We start from the raw sequence: 23,963 nt of genomic DNA on the forward strand, positions 1-23,963 counted from the left end.
CTATACATATAGGCTACAAAATATCAAGTGATATCTCTAAAATATGTCACTGCATCTAGTGAAATATATATATAAGTACATATACATATTTCTCTCTCTATGTATGTCTATATCATTAGACAATACAGAATGCCTGTATGCATTGCAGTGCCCCATGGTCTGGCTTTGTCACGGAAGTACAGAAGTATTAGAAATAGACAAATTGAGCCCTCCCAACATTAACAAGACTTGTTTGTGTTGCACCTGTAAAACAGTACGTAAAGCTGGAAGATGCCATAAGGACAGGGGACTGGTTTCTCACCTGCTTCCCCTCTGCCTCACACCCACTGCTCTCTGCTGGGGTCAGGGAGGTGCTGCGGGAGGCAGAGGCCCTTTGCACGGACACCTTGGTCCCTGGGCCTGCCCACGTGTACAGCGTTTCCACACTTGGCTCAAAATGACAAATTAATTTTCTTTGGTGACCTGTGAAATATTTTTCCTTTCTTAAAAGTTCAAGTCGCTGGTCTATTGCAGATGAGTTAACCTTGTGAAAAACGATACGCTGACAGCACAGTCAGAAGTGACACTGACTTCAGGGAACTGTTGCTACTTTCTGTCATGCCTTCATTGCTTGCAAGGAGACAAAAGATGCAAATAGGACTACACACAAACCACAGAGGAACACATTAATAATCCTACCACCACTCAGCACTGGTAAGAGCATTTCCTCTTTAAGGCTACTGCATCATTTCTTCTGTGCTATGAAGTAATGATCACATACTTTTGTTGCAAATCCACATCCAAATCCACACATATGTGGGCAAACACATGTGAGTGTGTTTGCCCACACTCAATACTGTGTGTAGTGGAGTTTCTCCTGAACTGAAAGCAAAGAAGCCTAGTAATATCTAAATCAGAATCATTTACTGGCCCCATTTCTTTCAGTATTTTAAACTGCACTCCCAAAATTAGTCATTGGATTTAGACAGCATTAAATACTGATAAAAATGCAATGAAAATATTTCTTCCGAAGTACCTAAAAACTTGTCAGAGGGTCTAAACTATTATAATGGAAGAACATCATAAAATCTGTGGAATTCAAAATGCATAGAAAATAAGGTCCAGATTCAATTTTCTCAGATTTTGTTTCTTTAGGAGGAACAAGATCTTGACCTTTATTCTTCAAAAAAATGCACACCACTGAAATCAACAGACCTGCACTATCTTTCAAAGGAGGTCATCATGACACAGTATATTAATGGAAGCTATTTAAATAATCAAAAGTCTGAAGACCATATAAGAAAAATTGAAGTGAAGCTATAAGAAGCAAGCTGGGAAGGTTACCACCAACAATATCATCAAAAAAGCTGTAAGCTAAACCAGAACGGCAATAAAATAAAATAAAATAGCACAAATATTAGGCCAAACCTAGCTATCCAAACTCAGCGTGAGCTGTTTACATTGTTAGTTTGCTAGAATGGGAAGTGTGCTTTGTCCTTCCAAAGGAGCCAATGGAGCACAGCTGCAACCAGTGACCAATAGGACATGGTCACGGGGAGCAGAGCCCATATGGGATGCAACATCTCAGGCTTTCCCTTTGAGCCCTGCTCTCATGGACAAAGGTTTCTCAACGTGCATCTCAGGGCTACACATAGTCACTGCAGTCAACATTCTGCCTGCACGTTGTCAAATACTTCACTTAAGACCTGCTACGGCTCTTGACATGGAAGTTAAGTGCTATGTAAATGCCTCACTCCAGCACTTAGGACTTTGCTGCCCTCACATCTTGTAGTGATAGAGCTCCCAAACGCTTGCGTGTAGCCCTTTGCTTGCATGCTCCCTTCACTGCTGAGCTATGGATATTGCTCCAAACCTCCTGAAGCATGGGACACAAATGACAGCCTTGTCAGCTCTGGCAATGTTTTATGAAGCTTGGTGTCCTTCTTAAAGCCCAGCTGCAGACCAAGAGATTACATCAGAGTCTCAGCCTCTCACTATTAAAACCAAATATGTCATTTCTGGCCCTCAGCATGCTTGAAAAATGCCTGAAAACATGTCTTGAAATCAGCTTCAAAGCTCATTATCTGTAAGGCAATGAAGGAACCAAAAAAAATTATTAAAAAAAAAAAAAAAGAAGCCATGATTTGGAGCCAATCTTGTAATTTTTGGTGCTTGGTTCATGACTTTGAATGCCTGAAGTCGGCAGTGTTAAGAGCAGACAGCAAATGCCCAAGCAAACACATGCTGCTTCCCCGTGGATCGAAACAAACAAACAATCTCGTTTGATTAACTCTGCTGGAAATAATATTTTAAAGGGTAAAATGATTCTACAAAGATGACATGTTAGCATTTGAAATGAGATGAATGCAGTGCCTGTAAAAGTGCAATAATCCTTAATAACTAACCCAAAAGAAGCATCATCCCCAGGGATAAGAAGGTAATTCACTCTCCATATTTAATTTGTTTCTAAGCTGCTTTTGAAACAAGATTGCTAAACAGTAAGTTGGCTTGGGATCTAGGCCTGACTGCTGGACTTACTGTAATCATGCCATTGACTCAGCATACATTTCAAACTAAGTCACAGGATGCAAAATCAGGTGGGCTAATTCCTTAAGCTGTTTAAGCAAAAGATTGTGAATACAAGGTAAATTTGGAGATAAGAGTCTGTTTACGGCAAGCAACAGGCGGAAGATAAGATGCTGTCTTCACTGAGTGACTGCAACTCATTCTTTGAACAGTCTTGTGACTACAGATCGTGTTTCAAGCCATATCTACTTTTCATAAATTCATGGCAATCTAGGGTTTCAGTCTGCATTAAAGGAAACAGTGATGACAGCACACTTAATTAGACTGAATAGTTACCGAATCTCATCAGCAAGATCTTGCAAAGGGAATGGAAAACTCTGGCTTGTGACAAAACCACCCCAGCACTACTTCGTCTCAAGTACTCGCTCTGGTCAAAAATAATTCTGGAAGTGTTTTGTTTTGGTTTTCAAACATTTTGTTTTTAAAAAACAAAACAAAACACCCTTCTACATTTCTTATTTGTTCTTGTGGTCTTATTTATTAGCTACTGGGACCAGAACGAGCATGACAAACGCTGCTGGATTCACGTTTCAGCCATGTCACCAAAACCCTCCAAGAAGAGATAAGGGGGTATCAACCACTTCAGCAACAGGAATGTGCAGATAGTACAGGATGTGCATGTTCTGCAAATGGCTTTTGCAGACAACCCTAAACTGTATGATTCCTCTTATGACACACCTTGACTACAGTTACAATACAGTCTTCTGGAACAAAATATCAGCAATTATTGATTTTTAAGAAAAGGTAACTTACAGGGAAATAATATACAACAGCTACAGTAATGTTGGTCTTAAATATGCACTGGGCAGAGTCCTTAAACTGCTCTTATTGCAAATATCCAAGGCCTGCTCTAAAAATCATAACAGTCTGAACCTTTTAAATGCAAATTTGTCCTATTTATCTGGTCACAACCCAGTGAGTAGAATCCAATAACTCACCAGATTAAAGGATATACAGGATTATATAGCAGAAGGTAATTGCAATTAACTAATATCTGGATGGCATTTAATACACACATTGTATTATTTCAATGAGATGAGACAGAATAATATTTACATTGCTATGAGCATTTTCTGTTTATAGAAGTGGAATTTACAGTTCAGTAAGGTATGCAGGCATTACATCAAGAATGAGATGAGACCATTTAAAGTCTTGTGAATTATTGATATAAATTCATTTTGTTTTGTTTCATGCACCAGCGCTTCTTGCAGTGGCACCAGAAGAGCAGTGCAGTTTATAACAAGGAAAAAAAAAAAGAAGAGGAAAGAGCAAATGTGAAATGGTGTAATTTATTCACAATTGCTTTGAAATTCTATCTGAATTGTCTCATTATTATTCACACATTAGAGGAATGGTCCAAAACATGACAGCATGGGTAAATAGATGCAGAGCTTAGAAAATAGGTAATTTGACTGAAGTATTCCTGGCCATTATTAAACAAATGTTATATTGCTTTTGGATAAATCTGTTGATTTTATTTAATTTGTCATTGTTTTCATGATAGCAAGGTAATACTATTTGTTTCTAATGCTCCGAAATGAACAAAACAGGTGTAAATTGATGCCACACGGAATTATAACGTTTCAACAGTAGCTGGTTAGTTAAACTTCTAGAGAATTTCATGAAGAATCTGCATACACTTATTAATGGATTTTTACATACAATATCAATGCTTAGAGTGTAGCATTCCTGTTAAAATCTGCTTTCACTGAGTCACTATGTAAGAAGAGATTGTTCTATGAAGAAAAATCTTGGATGAGTATTTGTTTGAGATTAAACAGCAAAACTGAAAGAAAAATCACAGATTTAGTATAGGAATGGTAGATGAGACTATGAAAGCTAATATTTTGAAATTGCCTAAAAACTGCAATAAATTGTGCTGCCTACTGAAATTATTAAGCCAACAATAAACAGGTAGAATGGAATATCAAAACCTCATTGCATAGTGTGTCATCTTTCTTTAATGAGGCATTCCTTCAACCTTTTACCTCTTAACACCTTTGGTGATCTTACATTATGTAGCTGTAAGATATTCAATGTTCTCTTTTAGAGATTAAGCCTATAGGAAGTATGAAATCTTAGCAACATACTGTGTAAGGTAATGATGCCAGAATTAAGTGGCGAAAAGCTTGGTTCAGGTTCAGAAGATGACTGTGAGTGAATAGCTATAACTTCTACTAATTTATTTCAGAAGGGGCTTATCATATATACCCTCAAATAGTTAAGACTGTTTGTACTATTTCTCAGGAATCCATATCTTCTCAAAGTGCTTTTTTGTTTTCACTTGAAGGCAGCATGGACTTAAAACAATACTGCAGGGAATGTACCGTTCCATAAAGCACATAAGGATGGCAGGATCCAGGAGACACAAGGCATAGAAAATTGTCGAAAATGATTAGATGGTACAACACATACTGCTCTTGAGTCATAAGTTCCATTTATGGTGACTTCTACTTCCAATAGATAGGATATTAAAAAAGGCAATAAAAATGAAGTTACATGAATAAACTTCCAGAAATGAGTGGAGTTCCACCAGTGATCGTCTGTGCGCTGGTAGAGGTAGAAGAATGGGGATGTTATGAGCAGGGCAGCAGTCACTACAACAAATGAGCCTCAATGCGGAGCCAGTGGAGTCCTTGGCGAACGTAACGAACCAGATTGGTCATACTGCTGTGTTGCGTTAAGGGTCCCATCACTGAGTCCAGGTCTACAAAGAATTCTGCAATACACAGGAAACAGAAGTTATTGTGTCGGGCAGCAGTACAGAAATACACGTATTGCCAAGATTTCACGTGCAGTAGCAAATAACAACCAACAATCCGAACCACCGGTGCCTGAGACCTCGCTTTCTCACCCTATTGAACACCCAGCGTGCGGCACGTGGCCAGCTGACATCGTGTAGGCTGCGGGTCTGCAGAGCAGGTGCCAGGTACAAAAATATTATCAATACTTTCTTCAACAAGCGAGCGCTGCTTTGAGGTCTTCAATCCAAGTATTGACAGCCTGACCCTGGTCAGAGTGGGAGCTACAGCAGTATCACAGCACAAAGTGATTTGGCTGGAGGCAAGCATATAATGAAAGCTTAGGGGCATCACCACTGCGTTCAGATGCTGCAGATAGCAGTTACTTTTCATCTTCTTTCCTCTGTCTTTCATTCCCCTCCTCCAGTGCGAAATCAATAAATTTAGGGGAGGAATAACATGCTGTCCTGCCTGCATTCTAGTGATCTCATTCTGGGCTCAAATAAATAATAAATACTTTAAACACTGAAAATTCACCTTAAAGCCTAATTTCAGTTTACCAATCTGAAAACACTTCTCAAAAACTCTCAAGTGATGAAGAGCCGACAGTTTTCTCCTGTAGAGAAAAAGCGCTGTTATCTTTGGAAGCTTAAAAAATATATCTCATTTTGTAAAGTCAGCTGAGAGCTTGACATTATAAATGGTGAACAACACTCTAGGTGATCCACCATGAACCAGCAGATGGGTTGGCTTTGGGAAGTCTGCCGTTTAGCCTGCCTTACAGATACAGGTTTTGTGACAAACTCCATCTCTTCTCCCTCACATTCAGAGCCTTACTGACACGGGGAAATCCACCCAGAGGTACGTGGCAGGATGTACACGCCGTCCTTTTCAAACCAGATCAGTCTGGCGGGTCACAGTTCTGCTGCTCTCCCTCTTGGTATGCTTTTTTATTTTAATGGCACATCTTTTGTCAGGCTGACAAGAAAGGCTTCTGTCTCCTGCTCAGAGCCAGCTGGACAGGAGTCAAGTCCAAACTGGGAGCATGCAGGCACACTTAGAGGAGCACAAAACCTAAGCTGACAGCTGTGCACAAGGGAAGGCTTCACAGCTCCTATAATGTGGAAGAGAGCTCCTGTATCTGCATAGGCATGACCTAAGAAACATCTATGACAGCAGTGAGATCCAGAGGTAAAGGCTTTTAGACGTTACAATGATGGGGCCACATTTTTCTCCCAACCTCTGTTAGCTCATCAGGGACGCGTCCTTGGGCAAGACACCCCCTGTGATTCAGAAGACAACAGAAACAATGAGAGTTGACCACAAAAAAAGAATGTGACTAGATCTGTTTTTTTGATAGAAAATTTGGTTTTCACTTAAATACTTTCCTTTTTCTTCTCATTCTTCCTTTTTATTTTATTTTATTTGGGGGGGGGGGGGGGGGGGGGTGAGGGGGGAATAGAAGATGGGACCACTTTTATTCCCAGGGATTTTTTTATTTTTATTTTTTTTATGATGAACTGACTGCCCAAACCCCTAAAATAGAAATCAGGAGACCTTTAGAGGTAGCCATGAGATAAAGACGAGTCCTGTCCCAGCCAGCAAGATACTGGTGTTTTGAATGATGTGAGAGATGCGGGCAAAAACTGCTAAATGTCGTTACAGGTAGATTTCATGAAACTCTAACATTTCTCATGTACTAATGTCTTAAATATAACCTTCTCTAAATGAAATCCATCATGTGATATAATGAAGGCTATCACAGCAATTCTTATACATGTATTTTTCTTACACCATGCATTTTTGAATTGCAGTTTAATTGTGTTTAAGTATGCAACTTTAAATCTAGTATTTAATTAGAAATGAGGTATCTTTTCAGACAAAACATAAAGGCAGACGCACTATAGCATGTATGAAACCCTGATCTCTCTCCAATGGATTATAACACTTAAATGAAATTTGAAGTAACATGAGCTTTCCATTCATTGTAACAAGGCTGCAGTTTGTGAAACAAGATATGAAGGAACAGGGCACAACCCTAGATATCTTGCTCGTGTGAGAAACTCTTATTTATGCAGCCAGTCCCACTAAAGTCAAGGGGACTGCTCATCTGAATAAAGATTACTCCTATATGGCTTTGCAGAATTAGGCTTATCTGATTGTAAATCAAAAGGAGAACAAAGAAGTGCACAGGGGGAGAGAGGCAGAAAGAGTCAGCAGGTTTTTTCTCATCCAGCTCTAGGACTGATAACAGCAGTGGCTGGGTACATTTTCTGTCTGCTGGCTGAATGCCTGAGCTATTTTGATTCAATACCAAGCAGAACATTTAACAACTCCACAACACACAGGGCTAATTACAAGATTATCACCATCTTTCTCCTATCAGAGCATCCTTCTGCATTCCCACTGTAATATTCTGCAGTACATTTGACAGGGAATCACTTTCACACTTTGTGAAAATGGATGCAACTATGGAAAAAATCCAAAACGCTACTAAATTAACCAATGCGAACAAAGGCAAGAAGCAGTGGGGAGGACTGGACAGAACTTCTATTATTGTTCCTCATCCAGGGATAGATCATTATGACCCACCATTCAGACATAAAACCCTATAAATCTCACGCTTGGTTTCTCTAAATCAGTGGAAATTTGCCACTGACATTAATGGGAGTAAGATCAAACTGCATGCAGCGAGCACGTTTGTCAGGAAAAGTCAGCCATCTGAGATCTCAGTATAATTTAAGAGAATGAGCCAATTCACAATGAGAATATTTCCCGGTTAGGCTCTGTACCTCCAGTGTCAAAGAAAGCTTTGTCAACGATTTGTGTAAGCCCAACGCTGGAATCTGAATAATTACATTATCATGGGCAGTTCACAGATGGCCAAAAATATTTGTCCTTTACTTACATCTCTGCAGCTCCACTACACTCGATACAACCCATGCACAAACTGCTTGGCAGAACTCCTTTGAAACGACTGGGGTAAAGACTTACATTTTGCTTTTAGGAATAAGGAAGCATATTTGCAATCCAACCACAGGAGAGCCAAGGCTGTGGTTTTCAGTGGACATGTCCTACCCAGACTCCCTGCATAAACATAACATCTAATGTTTGCTTTTCATCCTAACTAGCATTTGAATAGTCTTAAACTGGTTGACAGAGCAGTCTGAAAATAACCTTGGTTCTCTATGAGGACTTGAAACTGTGAACGAATGTGCAGACTCAAAAGCTCTCATCACTTGGGGCTCATGCTCACTAAATTATTTGCCAGCTGCTCTGATAACCCCACGTTCAGCATGTTACACATCCCCCCTCTGTGCTTGACAAGACAAGATACGCCTTGGCTGCAGTGACCAGCAAGCAGATTTGGTCTGTTTGCTCAAGCTGTCACAGTTGTGCTCTTAGATGTGGCGGTGCTGGGCCCAACCCTCAGTAACGCCTACAAGAATGGAAAGAAAGCCAAAGCAGATGAGCCAGGGGGAACAAGGAAGAAGCCATGCAGGGCACCTTTATTCTCCTTCGTCAGCTTGTCAGCCATGTCCCAGTGCTCGTAGCTCCGCAGGACGTTGTTGGTGATGTTGACGTGGCTGGCAGCCATGTGGTGGATGCGCTGAGGGATGGTGATGGTCCCTGCCGAGGAGGAGCCGGCGGTGCCCGCGCTGCTTCCAGCAGAGCTGACGGGGGACGGGCTCAGGGACATGGGTGACGGCGTTTCTGTGCTCCTGTGAGAGACAAAGGCGGAGTGAGACCCCCTTGCATGCAACCGCTTTGATGCCATCCTAAATGGACTTGAAAAATCAACTCCACACCCCAGCGAGGGGAGAATGCACAGTAGTATCTCCTGGTTATATGAGAGGGAAGAGCTTATAAACTGGGACTGATGGAAAATAAAAAGTGATTTAATTCTCTCTACAAATGAACCTGTTATTTAAAAACAACAACAACAAAAAATAACAAAAAACACACACACACACAAAACCAAAAAACACATCTATCAAAAAAATAGAGCAATCTTTCAGAGAAAGAAGTATCTCATAGCTGTAATGATTTTTCTACCTGCTGCCAGAAGCTGCTATGGCAGTTAGAAAACACTCAATGTACAATATTGGCTTATTATCAAAGCATTTTGTGGAAACCACAATGACAGTTTGCTCCAAATACAGTCACCACAATAAGTAAAGTGCAAGTCTTAAAAGCACCCTGCAGAGCAGTATTAGGAGCTGAGGGTACTACAGGATTATGAATATCTCCATAGGATTCTTTAAGACTGGCTATGGAGATTTGTTTCTAATTGCCTACAGTTCATCCACACAGCTTTATACAGAGCAGTGTTTTAAGTTACCTACTTAGTGCAGCACTAATGTTCTAATATAGATTTTCCTTTAATTCCACCACCAGCAATTAGGAATCACCTGCTGGCTGCAGGCAGCGTGGAGGTCAGCACAGCAAGCTCGTGTTTGGAGCTGTGCGGCGCTGAGCGCTCACATACAGATGTTCTCTTTGAAAACTGGTTTCAGAGAACAAGATTAAGGGTTCCAAAAATCTCTTCTCTTTCCCCCCTTTGGAAGCACTTACCTAAACAAATGCACTCGCTTTGCTGTGGAGCACACTTGAAATGTGGGGCCGAGATGCTCCCTGTGCTCTGCATGAAGCAAAGCCACCAGGACTCCCCTAGAGCACTGGCCACCAATGCCTCATGCTGTGCGACAGCATAAAGCTCTCTCAGAGTTGTTATGGGCCTGATCCAAAGCCCATAACAGGATGGAAAGGCTCCTCTTGGCTTTATGAACTGCTCTCGGTGGTCCTAAACATGAAGCGTAGGCACAGACCTGCTGTGCTGACACCCTGCAGGTGCTGTAGGACAAACTCTGCCACCATGGCACAGCACTGGGCTAAAAGGCATTTATGGTGACAGCTTTTACTGCAGGTTTTCCAGCAGTGCCCTGCTATTCCCTATGCTCAACAACAGACTCACCAAGATGTGATACGTCCTTTCTCCAGAGCTAGAGAACAAGTTAATTCAGCAGCCAGTAGCTTTTTACACAGCTTATGTGTTATAGCTTAAGCATGTCCTACGGCACAAACGTTTTATTTTTAAGTCTCAAAGCATCCTGGTTACTTGACACGCCGCAGCGTCTTTAATGCACAGAAGAGCTGAACTCTACTCGATTAGGTCTGGGAGCAGTTAAAAATCATAAGTATCTGAGGGGACCAGGAGTATTTTGTTAGAGGCACTTACAACAAGCTGACGCACTTCTGCCAAATAAAGCACATTGTTCATTGGATTTACCCCGTTGTGCACGGCCATTATTACTGTGGTGAGTCTATTAAATCTCTCTATTTTGTGCTTTCTGTCGCTAGAGGTGGGAAACATTTCTGTAATGAAACCAGGGAAAACTTGTTTCATTGCCAGCCTGGAACTCAGGCCAACTTCGTAGAGGTTCACAATCCTTTCAAACAAAAGTGGACAAAAATTCCAGCGAGCCAAGCTGAGATTTTGGATGGCGTGAGATCCTGAGCCAGACAACACTTCATGGCGATAGATAAGCTTTGCTTTGTTCAAAAAAAGATTTAAGAATATCCTGCTGCCTCCCCTTCTTGAACCAGGCTGCTGCTCTGTCCCCAGCCACACCCTGACGGTGTTTGGTCTCTCTGTAGTGTGACTTCTCCTCCCACCTGGTACAAATTTGCAGGAGAATAAAAAGATACTGTAGAGCCAGTAGCCCTGAGGAAGGCAAAGCACGTGCTACCAGTGGCAGCATCAGGCCTACAGCAAGCCCTGATCCCACTAGGACACACCTGGCAGCTATATGGCAGCTTGGAGTCACTTGGAGGGCAGAGGGGTCAGAAGGCCTGGATGTGGACGGAGGTCTTTGCGTGTAGGGTCACTGGTGTCTTAATAACACCACTACAACAAGACCTTGTCATATTAATTATTATTCCCCTCTAAGTGCTTCTTTCTAGTAATAAAAGATGGGTATAGCCATTTCTAAAGGAACAAAGAGGTATGATGTTCCAGTGGTCTACTTTGGCACTAAAACTTGATGTAGACCCTTACTGTATTTCTATTGCAATACAAGGTTTCACTCACATTTAAAAGCCTCGATAAACTGGCTTAATAGAATGGAATAGTTCAGTTGGAAGGGACCTTCAAAGACCATCAAGTCCAACTGTCTGACCATTTCAGGGCTAACCAAAAGTTAAAACATGTTCTTGAGGGCATTATCCAAATGCCTCTTGAATGCTGACTGGCATGGGGGATCAACCACCTCGCTAGGAAGCCAGTTCTGGTTACCACCCTCATGGTAAAGACATTTTTCCTAGTGTCCTGTCTGAACTTCCCTTGGTGCAGCTTTGTGCTGTTCCTACACTTCCTATCACTGGCTACAAGGGAGAAAAAAATTATACCTTTTTCTCCACTTCTCCTCCTCAGGAGGTTGTAGAGAGATTTTTGGATGATTTAATTTAGGGCTTGCTTTTCCACTGTTAAAATACATTTTCAGTTTTTGTTTAAAGCATTTTTTTTTTTGCTTTAGTTTGTATTACAATCTATACTTAATTCTACACACGCACACTAAAAAATATTTTGAATTATGTAAGACAATATTTTTCTTCAAGAAAAATTTCACAAGTTTTGGTTTTGCATTGATTCAGAAAAAAGTCTGTATGAAAACTTCAATTCTTTGTGTGCTAAATTTCAACCCCTTCTACAGTTGTATTACTTTGTTTCCGTAGTTGGCTCCTCAGGAGTGCCTAACAGTCATTTCTTCTTATGAATCACCAGAAAGAGACCATTAACAATAATCATTTTCAGACTACTCAAATAAAGAAGGAAAGAAAGGTAAAGTCCTTCTCCTTTCTTTTATCGGTATGTATGACCAGGAGAAGGAGCAGGAAAAATGTGTGCCAGGTGAAAATGGATGTCACAAGATATAGGCAAGGTTGCAGCAGCAATGCACCTTCACTGAACAGCAGACCATAACTGCATTACTTTGGTTTCACATTTGAAGCAAGGATGTTTTAACATGAGTATAAAGCCTCTGATAATTGGTTGACTAAGTGCCCTAACATTTTTACCACTATTATGCCTTCAGTTTTATTAATCAGCACTTACCATATATCAATGAAAAATTCATTGGTCTTTCATTACTGAACGAATCATTGAAAAATCATTGCAATGAAGGTTAACTTTACTTTGGCTTCCTGAAATGACATGGTACTTGCTAGCTAATTAACAGATATTTTTATGGCCTTCATTTGGCTGGAGAAGCAAACTGTCAAAGAATTCAGCACGGACCCACCACAGCTGATTTTAGACTTAAGGGAGCTTTGAACAAAGAAGGTGTGTTTCAGCTCTTCCTTTCCACCCACAGTGGATGGCTTACATGGGTTAATAATTTAGCCCAGAGGAAACTTATCCCCACAAGCCAAAGGCAGCTGTATTGAACATTATCCATGAAGATCAATTTTGTTGCCCAGAAGAACATTTTCTACCTGCTGGATATTAGCAACATACCTGTAGCTCCCAAACCGCATATCATGGCCTGGATTTTGCCTTTAGAGATACCAAAACATTTCCCCTTCCCTCCCCAGAAACACTTGTTCCCAGACAGAAATACATAGCAAAAAATACTCACTTTCCATTGCCGCCCCAAGGTGAGGGGGCCTGTGAGGCTTTTGAAGAGTTCTGCAAGTACAAAACCAAAAGGTAAATAAAGGAGATGTAAGATGAAGTACATGAATACTGATGACTAAAGGTTCAACGCTCCCTGTTTTAGTAGGAAGAGCTGCAGTGCGTGTAGCAGAACAGCAGCACTGCACATCATTCTCATAATTAAACGGCTGGTGGGTGACTGGTAGGTTCCAACCAGCAGCATAAAAGTCACTTGATGAAAGAGGGGATACAGCAAAGCCTTGGTAAAATCAGACAGAGTTTACAAAGAATTGGTTTAATTACCACTTAAACTTATTCTACAAAGTCAGCTCTTCAGAGTGCAAATGACTCCTTATCTTTAGGGGGACCTGCAATTTTTAATCAGAAACAAAAGGAATTCTTGCAGATGCCTTACCAAAATGCAATTCTCCCAAGTTACAAGGGAAGGTGGCTTGGGATTCAGATAGAAATAAAACTTCTAAGTAAGGATCTGCTTGAATGCTCTTATTTTTATGTATTTTATTTGCACAAATGGACTTGCCTTACCTGCTTACTCTATCTGCCTTTCACATCTTTGTAGCACCTTGTACAACCCAGTACAAAGACTGCCCAGCAACAAGAAAGCACAGATTTTTTCCAGTCTTGCTCAGACTGGATAGTATCTTTTCTAGTTCCTGTAAGAAGCGGTAGGATCAGGGCTGAAGCTATCTGTGTGTGCTCTCTGAAAACAATCACTCTGAGCTCTCTTGCAAAGAAGTCAGCACACAGTAAAAATTCAATCAAATTTTACAAGTTCTCTGCAAGTAATACAAGTATTACTGTTATTATTACAAGACTCATTTGATTACTATAATCACAGCGTTGCACATGAGGCACAGAGATCCAGTGGAGCACAGAGCAGACAAGGGACATGCAGCTCACTCCGACAGTAAAATCCTATGCTCGACTTCTAAAACATAGCTGAATTTGCCAAACAGGATTGACCAAAGCAGAAAAAAACTGCCCAAACCATAACACTGGCCATGGTTATATGTTCCTGTACAGCATGCCACTGTGTTTTATGAAAGATGTGAGCATGAACTGGAACGTTCTGTACTACAGAGCACATGTACTGTGTATTTTTGCCACCCACTCATACATAAGAAAGAGGGAGATGCTAAACTCCCCTGGAAAGCCTTCAGAGATGAAGCAGCAGCTTTGAGATTAGTTTCTACTGTCTGGGGATTGTTCCCGACAGTGTCTGGAGAGAGTGTCTCAAGACTAGATCTTGAGGGGAGGTAGTTATTTGACAACTAGAATGTTTGAAATATTTTTGCTGAGGACTAGTGACAACACATTTTCCAAAAACTTAAACATCTTCCTGAAATTCATAGATGGAATGAATAAAAGGATGTCACTTCTGCTGATTTTAAAAGGTTCGATTTCAATTTTAAACATTTATCTTTTTGGCTATATTATAACTCAAGTTCTCTCTAAATTTCAAAATTATTTTTTTTATGATTAAAAGGTTATTTTCTGCTTTGAAATGTCAAAAATACCAATTTGAGACTTTTAATTGGAAATTAATCAGAACCAGTTCTGTTCCCAAATGTTTTCAATTTGGACAAAGTTCCTATGAGGAAAAGTATGAAAAACAATTATATAAAAATACTCCTCTTCAGCTTTGGTGTAAACAGTGGGTTGCTCTCCATAATTAAAATTGTGCAAAACTTTGAATAACAACTCTATTAAAATAGTTAATCCATTTAATTTGTATTACGGATTCTTGCCAATGAACAGAGAACATTGTGCAGCAATACAAAACTAATACATAGTTAACAGCTCCCATTCTTGTCTTTTTTCCTTGGATGTCTTCCCTACAAAAAGATCCTGAATCTGTATACGCTCAAACACTATTTCTAGCAAATGAGTTACAGTGGCCCATAGCATATGCACAGTAACATTAGCTGAAATACTCAGCTTCAACTGGAAAGTCCCATATCAGCTTTTTTGGTATGTCTACTTTATTACCTTTTTTTTTCCCCTCTTATTTTCATTTACATTAAAACAGATTCTCCATACAGATGCAGTCAAACAGTCTTATGCTGACAGTAATAATATGTTCTTCATTGCACATACAGTCTTTTCTTTGCACAGCCAGAGAAAGTAAAGGGGCTTTAAGGGAACAGAAAATCACCCCACTTTTTTTTTTTTTAAAGAAATCATTGCTTTCTGCAGTTAAAGTTTATCAAATGATTTATCTAATAATCATTTTTGTAAGAGACAGCCTATACCCATCCTGGATAAAATCTGAAGTGGAAGGAATGCACTTCATGAAAATGCTGAGGCTATAAATGTGTCTAGTTGAAATTTTATTGCGCAAATCCCTGGCTGAAAACTCACTGAAGACAACAGAACACCTAATGACTTCAGGACATCTTCAATTTAAGCAGAAGATGAGGAGAAATATTACTGAAGTTACAGACATACACACACACTGAGAATAATGGTGAAGTCAGGGCTGAATGGTGGTTCCTAGCATGAAATCATGCTGGACTTTTACAACAGAATAACCGTTTTATGACTATTTGCATGAAAATATTAAAACTGCAGTGGTACAATGTTTAGTGCATTGCAGTACTAATATGTCAAAAACTGGGCCAAATTCAAAGAGGCTGAAAAAAAAAAAAAAAAAAGAAAGAAAGAGACCCATGGGCTGTCATAGCAGTACAATTACATAATTACAAAATAATATATAATAATCAAGTACAAGAATTAATGTATACTTCAAACAGCATTAGCTAGTAAAATATAAATATCAACACCTTGGAAAACTGCAGAAAGATTCTGTTCTCCCAAATTAGAGAAGGTGAGAACTTGTTCTTACACTGGATAAACAACATTTGACAAGGTAAAGGAAAACATCACTGAGTCATAACAGTCACTTGGTCCCCACTCTTTCAAGGCAGAGGAAAACTTTTAAGATTTACACAAGATTATCTGAAGTTCCTCAGAAATAAAAGGAGAGTGCTAAAGGCAGCTCATATTGAGCCGAAGTTGCAAGGCAGCAAGTAGACTTACACTGGAGATAGCTGACGTCAGTTAAAGGAGAGTGAAAAATCTGTGAGTGTGCAATAAGATTCAGCTTATCTAGCTGAATTTAAATCTAAATTTAACTAAGTAAAGCCTAAATAATTGCTTTATTATGGTTCATTGGGGGTCAGTTCATAATCACTTGCACATTGAAATCTTGAAAGAATCATTTTCCTTTACGGAAACTTGTATAAACATTACATGGCGTTGAGAATAATGTTATTTTAGTAGAGTTGCTGAGCATGGTCTTTTGAATCAAGTGGCTAATCCAAAAATCCCCCAAATCACTTCTGTCCCCACTCCCTGGCCGCCATCCTGCCTGCATTTCCCAGGGGAGAGGTTAAATGTGGGACTTCTGAGCCATGCAGTTATACTTGTGAGAGCTCTCACTGCTGGTATGAATTTCATTTCACATCAATAAATTAAACAGAATAAAGATTACCTTAAAATATTCCATCAGAGATCTGGAGTACTTCATAGCATGGTCCTTCTTTAGTTTAAACATTCTCAAGTAGAGAAGCGATAAGCATCGGTAGCTGTGGTAATTAGGAAAGGATTATGTTAATTCCATTGCTTAATGAAACCTATGAACTGAAAAAAAAAAAAAGCTGACCTATATTTTGCAGTTTCTGTTCTAAGGTTAGATTTTGAAACATAAGCAAATGGAGAAAAATAAAAAAAATGGTCAAAAGCATTAAAATCCCATCTTGATAAGAGTATAAATTAGAAGAATAAATGTTTAGTCAGCTGCTGAAGAAATCCATTAGTTATCCTTTAATAGTTTAATGGAAAACAAGAATAATGATCTTCTGTAAGCTGCTTAAGTAATTCAGTACTTTTAAAGTCCTCCTTAAGATTTTAGCTGCTTCTCATTGTCGCAGTGGGACTTACCATAAAACTGCTAGTTTCTTGTCCCCTTCTGTAGCAGAAGAGCCTGTGAAATTCTTGAGTCTCATGGCATACCTTGTCAAAAAGGTAAAGTGAAAAGAAACGTGTAAGATGTTTCTGAGATTACTGGTGATACAATGAAAAAATAACAGCTACACATAGATAAACTTCTCCAACCACAATGGGTAATGATCACATTGTTCCATAACAGTACGTTGATACAAAATTCAACAGAAAGCACCATGTAAAATCTGGTGGGCTAAAGTAAATTGCCAACCCATTTTCAGGGCCAACAAGGTGACTTGTTCTTGAGCACGTTGGCTGTGTTACATGTAGCCATCTGGGCTGAGCCCTGCAAACAGTACTGATGAGCACTGGACAGAAGCATAAGATCTTGGCCCGATATGTATTGAAGAGTAGAGTAATGTGTAACAAGGTTTTACATGTAATACTTTGGCCTTGAGTAATACCTTCTTTATCCTTCTCATATATGCTTTTCCAAAGCTTTTAATATATTTTATATAGAAAGTGGTTTTAAATACAGGAAAGGTCATGTTTACAGCTTTTTAAGTTCTTAGGTCCATGACTTTGAGTCTTGTATACTTTGTCTCCCCTCTCTATTGAACTGATGCTGTCCAGCATTTGTATGTTCAAAGATTGAGTATTTCTACCTTCTCACTCTCTCTTTCTTTTGTCTTTAACTGAGCACACTTCATGCCATGCATTTAGTCTCTTGAAAATCAATTCATCACATAAAATCATTGTTCTGAGGCCTAATGCAATTTCACAGGTACTTGTGTTAGAATAAGTAATAGGGTTCAGCGTTGCGTAAGAAAGTTTTAAGGTATCCAGGCAGTCTTGATGAGTTCTCATTTACAAGGAGGTAATGGAGTGCAGGCAAGCTGTGCTGCTCTCACGCTGCCTTCCTCCCACTACCCCCATCATCAGCCCCCAGCCTGCAGCTGGAGCACAGCACCTGATGTGCTTCCTCCATGTCCTCTCTCACCTGCTCTTTGGTATTGTTATTTCAGTCATACTGAATGAGTCTGATCAAACACAACGATGTATTTCTCTTTGGGATTTTCAGTATTATGTTAGGGAGTTTAGCATTATCATTAACCCAAGCACCTTTGAATGTCATGTCTCTGATATGCCTGATCTCTTTGATGCTCCTCTTTCTTTGAGGGAAAAAAATGGGCCTCCGACAGAGGGAGGAGTTACTGTTTCATAGCCCACAGTAAAAATATGTTAACATTAGGAGACATGCTAAGAAAGCTGCATGCTTCGCTTGTACATTCAGCACCCACTGTAGTCCACAAGAATTTTGTATTTGTCCACTGTGTGTCTCCACACCATAAATGGAGCTAGAAAAGGTCTACCCTAAAAAAAAGTCCAGATTTCTGCACAGTCAAAAGCCGTTCAAAAAGCAATTCAGAAATAGTTCAGGTGCTGATTCCATGCCGAGATCCATCTATCATGTAGCCCACAGTAGGACTGTGCTGATAAAGGAACTATCAGGAACCCCTTGATCTGGCTGAGGGCCAGTTGCTCCAAGGTGCAGCTGTGGATGGACTCATCTGACTCCATCCAGCACCAGCACTGCATGTGGAGAAAAGCTGCAAGGATCATCCCTTTGTGAGCTACTCCTAGGGCTGCTGCTCTCTAAGTTAACTGGCACACGTTTTGCAGCTCTCGAATGAATGAAGATTTTCCATCCATCCACTTCTGAATAGACAGACTGCTGGACTGAGGAAGAAGATTTTCAACTGTGCTGTGTGGTTTTCTTAAAAAATAAAAATAAACGTGGTTTCCCATGAAGAAGCACTCACTTCTTTAAAGAATATTCCTACAGTTTATCATGCCATATGACTGTAGTTGTGTAGATCAGCACACAAAGTATTGAGCTATTTGCTGCTAAAGTGCATAAAGAGTTTCAGCACCATGAAGCAGATTTTCTTAATTCCACTGCTCTTGAGGGTTTAACTTGGATCTAAATGTTGAGTGAACATCAGTTTTTGTTGAGCAATCTCTTTAGACTTTCTTCTTCTTAAAGAAGTGTAAGATGTTAAAACACGTTTTAAAATATTTAACAGAAGTATTATTTATCTGAGAGTAAGAGCTTCTTCAGATTTGATGCATTTTATTATGTAAATACCTACTTATTCAAAATGTAAAACATGTATTATTTTTGGCAGTCTTTAATAGTTAATCTGGCATGTTAAAATCCTGTACATCAAAAAGCCCCACCTTTGTCCTATTAAAAAACAAACATTTACAGGTCTGATTTGCTTCCTTTTCTTCCTCTTGTGTATACTGCCAGTAATTACACCAACTTACCAATGATATTCCCAGCATACACTGGGGAAAGCAAAGATGTGTCACACTGAAGAAAAATCCTGTTGTTCTACTTACAGGTAAATTTAATCCTGCTTGATTTCACTTTGGTAATTTGTGCAAGTAAAGCAAACAAAACCTTAGTTACTCAGGAGACCATCATTTCCACGGAGCCCACGCTATGAAATAGCTACAGGTAACAGTAGCAGATTTCCAAATACTGATTTGGGTATTTTATTAGTAAGTAAAGGCTCATTCATCTGTATTCTAACCCACAAGTTTACAAAACTGTATTAAAACTAATTCAGCTGTTTAGCACTCTTTTATCATTAAAAAGTATACTTATTTAACACAATACATGCACAAAGCTTCATCTTTGATTATGATCTTAAGTGCCAGGCTTCAGAGCTTTTTTTAACAGCCAAGTTATAAACCTCTAAAAACAGGGTTTGTAATAGAAATCCTGATAGACTCACTTTAATGTTTTGAATTATAAAACTACACCTTTTAAAAGACAAGTGTCATTGCCAAACAGTGAAATTACTATACTTTACTTCCACCCACTACATTTCAATTTTAATTTTATGAATATTGCAAATTATAACACTCACATTATAACCTCTAAAGGGGATAATTTATAAAAGCAGTGTCCATCAATTATAAATTTTCCATGACATTAATAAAATGGCAAGAACTAATTATGATGACTTCTGAGATGAAGATGCCTTGGACAAATCATTAATACGTTGAAACGATATTTTTTAAAACATAGCAGGTTCTAATTATGACTGAAATGAGATTATGAAAATGATCACAGAAAGGACATTAACCTGATGAGTTCCACAGTCTCCGAGTACATGGTGTATGGAGATTTAGCTTCTAATGGATCTCGCTCCATAGCATTCCCGCACTCGATGAAGGAGAGGGCAGCATCAGCATAATTCACTGCTTTGCCAAACTTCTCCAGCTGAAATGGGAATGACACAATCAAGAAAATCCTTCAGCTTTAATTTCTAGGTAGACAGATCATAATACAAAGCAACACGAGCATTAGGATGAAAGCAAGGCAATGCCACTAGGTAAGGGTGAATTGCACATAGAAATTAAAGCAAGGTCTGTATTTTTGCAAAATCTTTTCAGGTAATATATGGCCAGGCAGTGCACAGAGGAAAGTCAATTGACATCCATGGATTTACACAGGCAATGAAGGACACTCAGCATGTTTGGACAAATCCATATTGCTCCTCAATATACGAAGTTTGTATGTGCAAGGGTTAAGTAACAACTCCATGCCATATGTCACATGTCACTCTCTGTGGTGATTGCTGACAAAAAAAAAATCTCATCACTTATGTGATGATTGAAAGAGAGGAAGGAAAAAAAAAAAGGAAAAAATATAGCACTGCTAAATATTTTATTTTACTAGGATTTTATTGCGAAAGGTTTTAGCCCTCATAATGGTTGTGATTAAACTGACTTAGACATACTGATTTCTTTTTTATGTGTAATGAATATTATATATGACATTTTTATAGGAAGTATTTTATAATAGTATTTAACATTTTCAATTTTTGATAGCTGGATGTAAGAATTCTACTAATGTGGCATTTGATATAAGAGATCCAATATACTTTAAGTCATTTAAAATTTTCTTTGGATGTCTTTATCAAAATATTTTGATGCATCTGCATATGTTTTCCATTCACAAAAATGGAAGCCTATCCTAGCAATATATTAAGCAGAACATTTAATATTGGTTCAAGGTAACAGTATATTTGGCTTTGTGGCTACTCCAAAGCTCTCCTTATAACTACTTCCCTCTGCATTCCTGGAAGGTTTTAATTTCAAGTTCTGCTCTTTCACACTGATTATGTACAAAGCCTTTGTACAACTGATAGGTATTACCTGAATGATCACAAAAGGGGAAATATTTTTATGTTTTCCCTGTACTCTGCTGGCTACTACTAAGCATATACTTCAAATTCCTTGCTTCAGGTCTTCCAAAGAACACTTCATGTAGTACAAAAAAAGGAAATTGACTGTGAACAGATTTAGTACACTTTGAGCCAGAAATAGGATTTCATCCTGCCCTTTGCTCTATACTGACTCTAGTGGAATAGGTGGAATTACTCCAGCCCATCACAGCACAGCTGGGAACAGAGCAAAGTCTCCAAGATCTCTTCCATATGGTACAGTTTGTGGCCGCTGCAAAAAAATGGATGTCCAAATCAGCTGATTCCTCACTGCTGTTCCAGACAAGGACAGGTTTTCATGGGGTCACTCCCATATGATGCAAAATGCCCCGACCTTCACCAGAACTCTCTTTTCCATACAAGCTCAGAAACAGCATCATCATGCATCTCATTTTCCTTTACTGACACATTCTGAGGTCACGTGCATTATCTTTCCAGCCACTGCCACACATCTTTCAGTTCTGTGTGATCTTTGCCATGTCAGCACCGAGTAACCAGAAGCAATTGTTTCCCTAGAACAACTAACACTATGGATTTGCACAGCAAATGTGCTACATGGAGATAATTTGTGTGCAGCTGTATGGGGGTGGGGAGTTGAGACCTAAATACCAGAACGACAGAAAGAAAAAAAAAAAAAAGAAAAAAAAACAGCTTGTTCACGGGTATTTACGTCTGCCAACAAGTTGTGTTGTAGCGGATGGCCTCACATTCCTGTAAGAGCACTTGGGGTGTCAAACAGCTAGTGACAGAAAAGGCTGGGCTGCAGGCAGCAGCATGATGTGCCTTGCCTGCTCCTCTTAGTTCTGCTTGAGAAACACCACTAATTCCATAAGGCATAGGCCAAGGTAAGAGGATGGAAGACAGGTCAACACTTTCCGAGTGAATCAGGCTGTGGAGGGAAGCGGATTGACATAGTGTGTTGACATCACCAGGAGCCTGAACCTGTAAATATTTGCTAGCGTGGAGCAGGCAGCCCTGTGCCAGCGCCACGTGTGCTTTCTGTAAAGGTCAGCCAGCTGCAGGAGGTGTTGTCAGTGTGCCTCTGCCAGCCTTCCCCATGTGCAGGCACCAGGGCTCTGACTGAACATGCTCTGAGCTGCCCAGTAGGGATCAGTGCGGGCCACCTCCTTCAAATAGGCGCACTGGGAGGGACAGCTGATACCTTGGTGACCTGAAGCAGGTAGCCTGGCATATTAACTCTCCTTTACTCCTTCAGCCCATCAGAGAGCAGGAGGGAGAGCAGTTTTCCTTTAATTTTTAAAATTTAGCATGCGATTGTTTTCTTTTTTGACAAACACTTCTTCCCAGCTACAAAAATCTCTGCTGTGGAATGATGTAATATGCATACACAAAACCTCCAAATAATAAAGTGAGAGGTGAATAATCACCCAAATTACAGCTGAAAAAGAATTGGAGGGGTGAAATGAATAGCCACACTCTGTTTAAGATGTCTTAGTTTAAATAAATAGGTGAGCCAAGCTCCACTTAGCCTGCATAAATGAGCTGTTGTTCTGCACTTTGTGTAGCTTAGAGGGGCAAGGCTCTTATTGCAAAACAAGTGGCCATAAATGTCACTTCAGCACTAGCAATATCTTGGATTGAATAAACTATGACAGAACTGCAATCTGGCAGATTAGGTAGTTCTATCAAAACCCTTTGCAAAATTAGGTCAATCTTACTGGAATTTCATCTGGGCCAAAACGAGGGAAAAATCATTCCCACCATTGAATTACCTCACTGCAAGATTTTTTTTTTTGGGGAAAAAAAAAAAACAAACCCTGTTGAGTCTTTATTTACCAGCCTAATAGCATGCAGTAAAAATGAGTGCACCATTTAAAAATCAATTCCTGTAAATTTTAAACAATTGGATTTGAAATATCAAATAGTTTTGCCAGTTGATTATGGGGTGGAGGGTGATTTGCCTTTCTTAGCTTTCTGTTACAGAGTATTTCAACACTTTTGGTTTGGGCTCAAAGTGAGTATGAAGACAAATTTCAAAAACACATAATCTTTTAGATATTATCTTACATCCTTTGCACACAGCATGACTGTTGCTTCTCCCCAGAAGAGATACCAGATATTGCAAAAAGTTTCTTTTTTTGGGGAATGACACATTATAGTCTAGGAATGGTGCTCAGGCTTTGGCCTGATGGTCAAATGGTTGCGAACAGTTTGTTTATAGAGTTCAGTCTGAAACATACTTCAGTCAATAGCAGAGTTCCTCTTGGTTTCTGAGGCTTTAGATGAGATTCAGAAGACACATTCTTGTAATACCCAGTTCCAGAGTGGAAAAGGACAAAAAAGCTTTGAAATCTTACCAACGCGTCTGCTTTATGCTTTAGCTTCTTAGCCTCTTGCATGTAATAATCTGCGTTGTGGAGCCTTAAGAGACAGAATCAATTATTTCAAGTCTTTGTTTTCATACAGTTGGACAAACATTGTTTGAAAAAAAATGCTGACTGCTTCCAAGAACAATTTAGATATATACACCCACTTATCTCTTTCAATCTTAACCTGATATTAATCTGAAGTTACTGTATGCAAAGTTTTGATGGGTGACCTGAATGCAAAATAACTAGCTGTGAAAACTGGCCACCCAGAGGAGCCATTAACATGTGCTGAACAGAGGAAAAGGAAAAATAGTTTATACTAATTAAAAAAAAATGAAGAAGAATTACTGTGAGCCAACATTCATGATCTGAAAACATTTATCAACAGAGACTTCATTAATCAGTG

General features: G+C 39.4%; 1 protein-coding gene across 1 annotated transcript in view; it reads right to left on the reverse strand.

Moving 5' to 3' along the window:
- Nucleotides 1-5,162: 5,162 nt before the first annotated feature.
- Nucleotides 5,163-23,963, reverse strand: part of AFF2 (ALF transcription elongation factor 2) — a gene marked incomplete at both ends in the record, with an annotated part of 326,636 nt that continues 307,835 nt past the window's right edge. The window contains 7 exons of the mRNA XM_084294301.1: nucleotides 5,163-5,284; nucleotides 8,814-9,028; nucleotides 12,944-12,993; nucleotides 16,475-16,568; nucleotides 16,924-16,995; nucleotides 20,085-20,221; nucleotides 23,546-23,609. Of these exons, the coding sequence (XP_084150427.1) occupies nucleotides 5,163-5,284; nucleotides 8,814-9,028; nucleotides 12,944-12,993; nucleotides 16,475-16,568; nucleotides 16,924-16,995; nucleotides 20,085-20,221; nucleotides 23,546-23,609 (754 nt within the window). The remainder of the gene's footprint in view (nucleotides 5,285-8,813; nucleotides 9,029-12,943; nucleotides 12,994-16,474; nucleotides 16,569-16,923; nucleotides 16,996-20,084; nucleotides 20,222-23,545; nucleotides 23,610-23,963) is intronic.

This window comes from Netta rufina (assembly GCF_964035555.1).
Source record: "Netta rufina genome assembly, chromosome: 12".
NCBI lineage: Eukaryota > Metazoa > Chordata > Aves > Anseriformes > Anatidae > Netta > Netta rufina.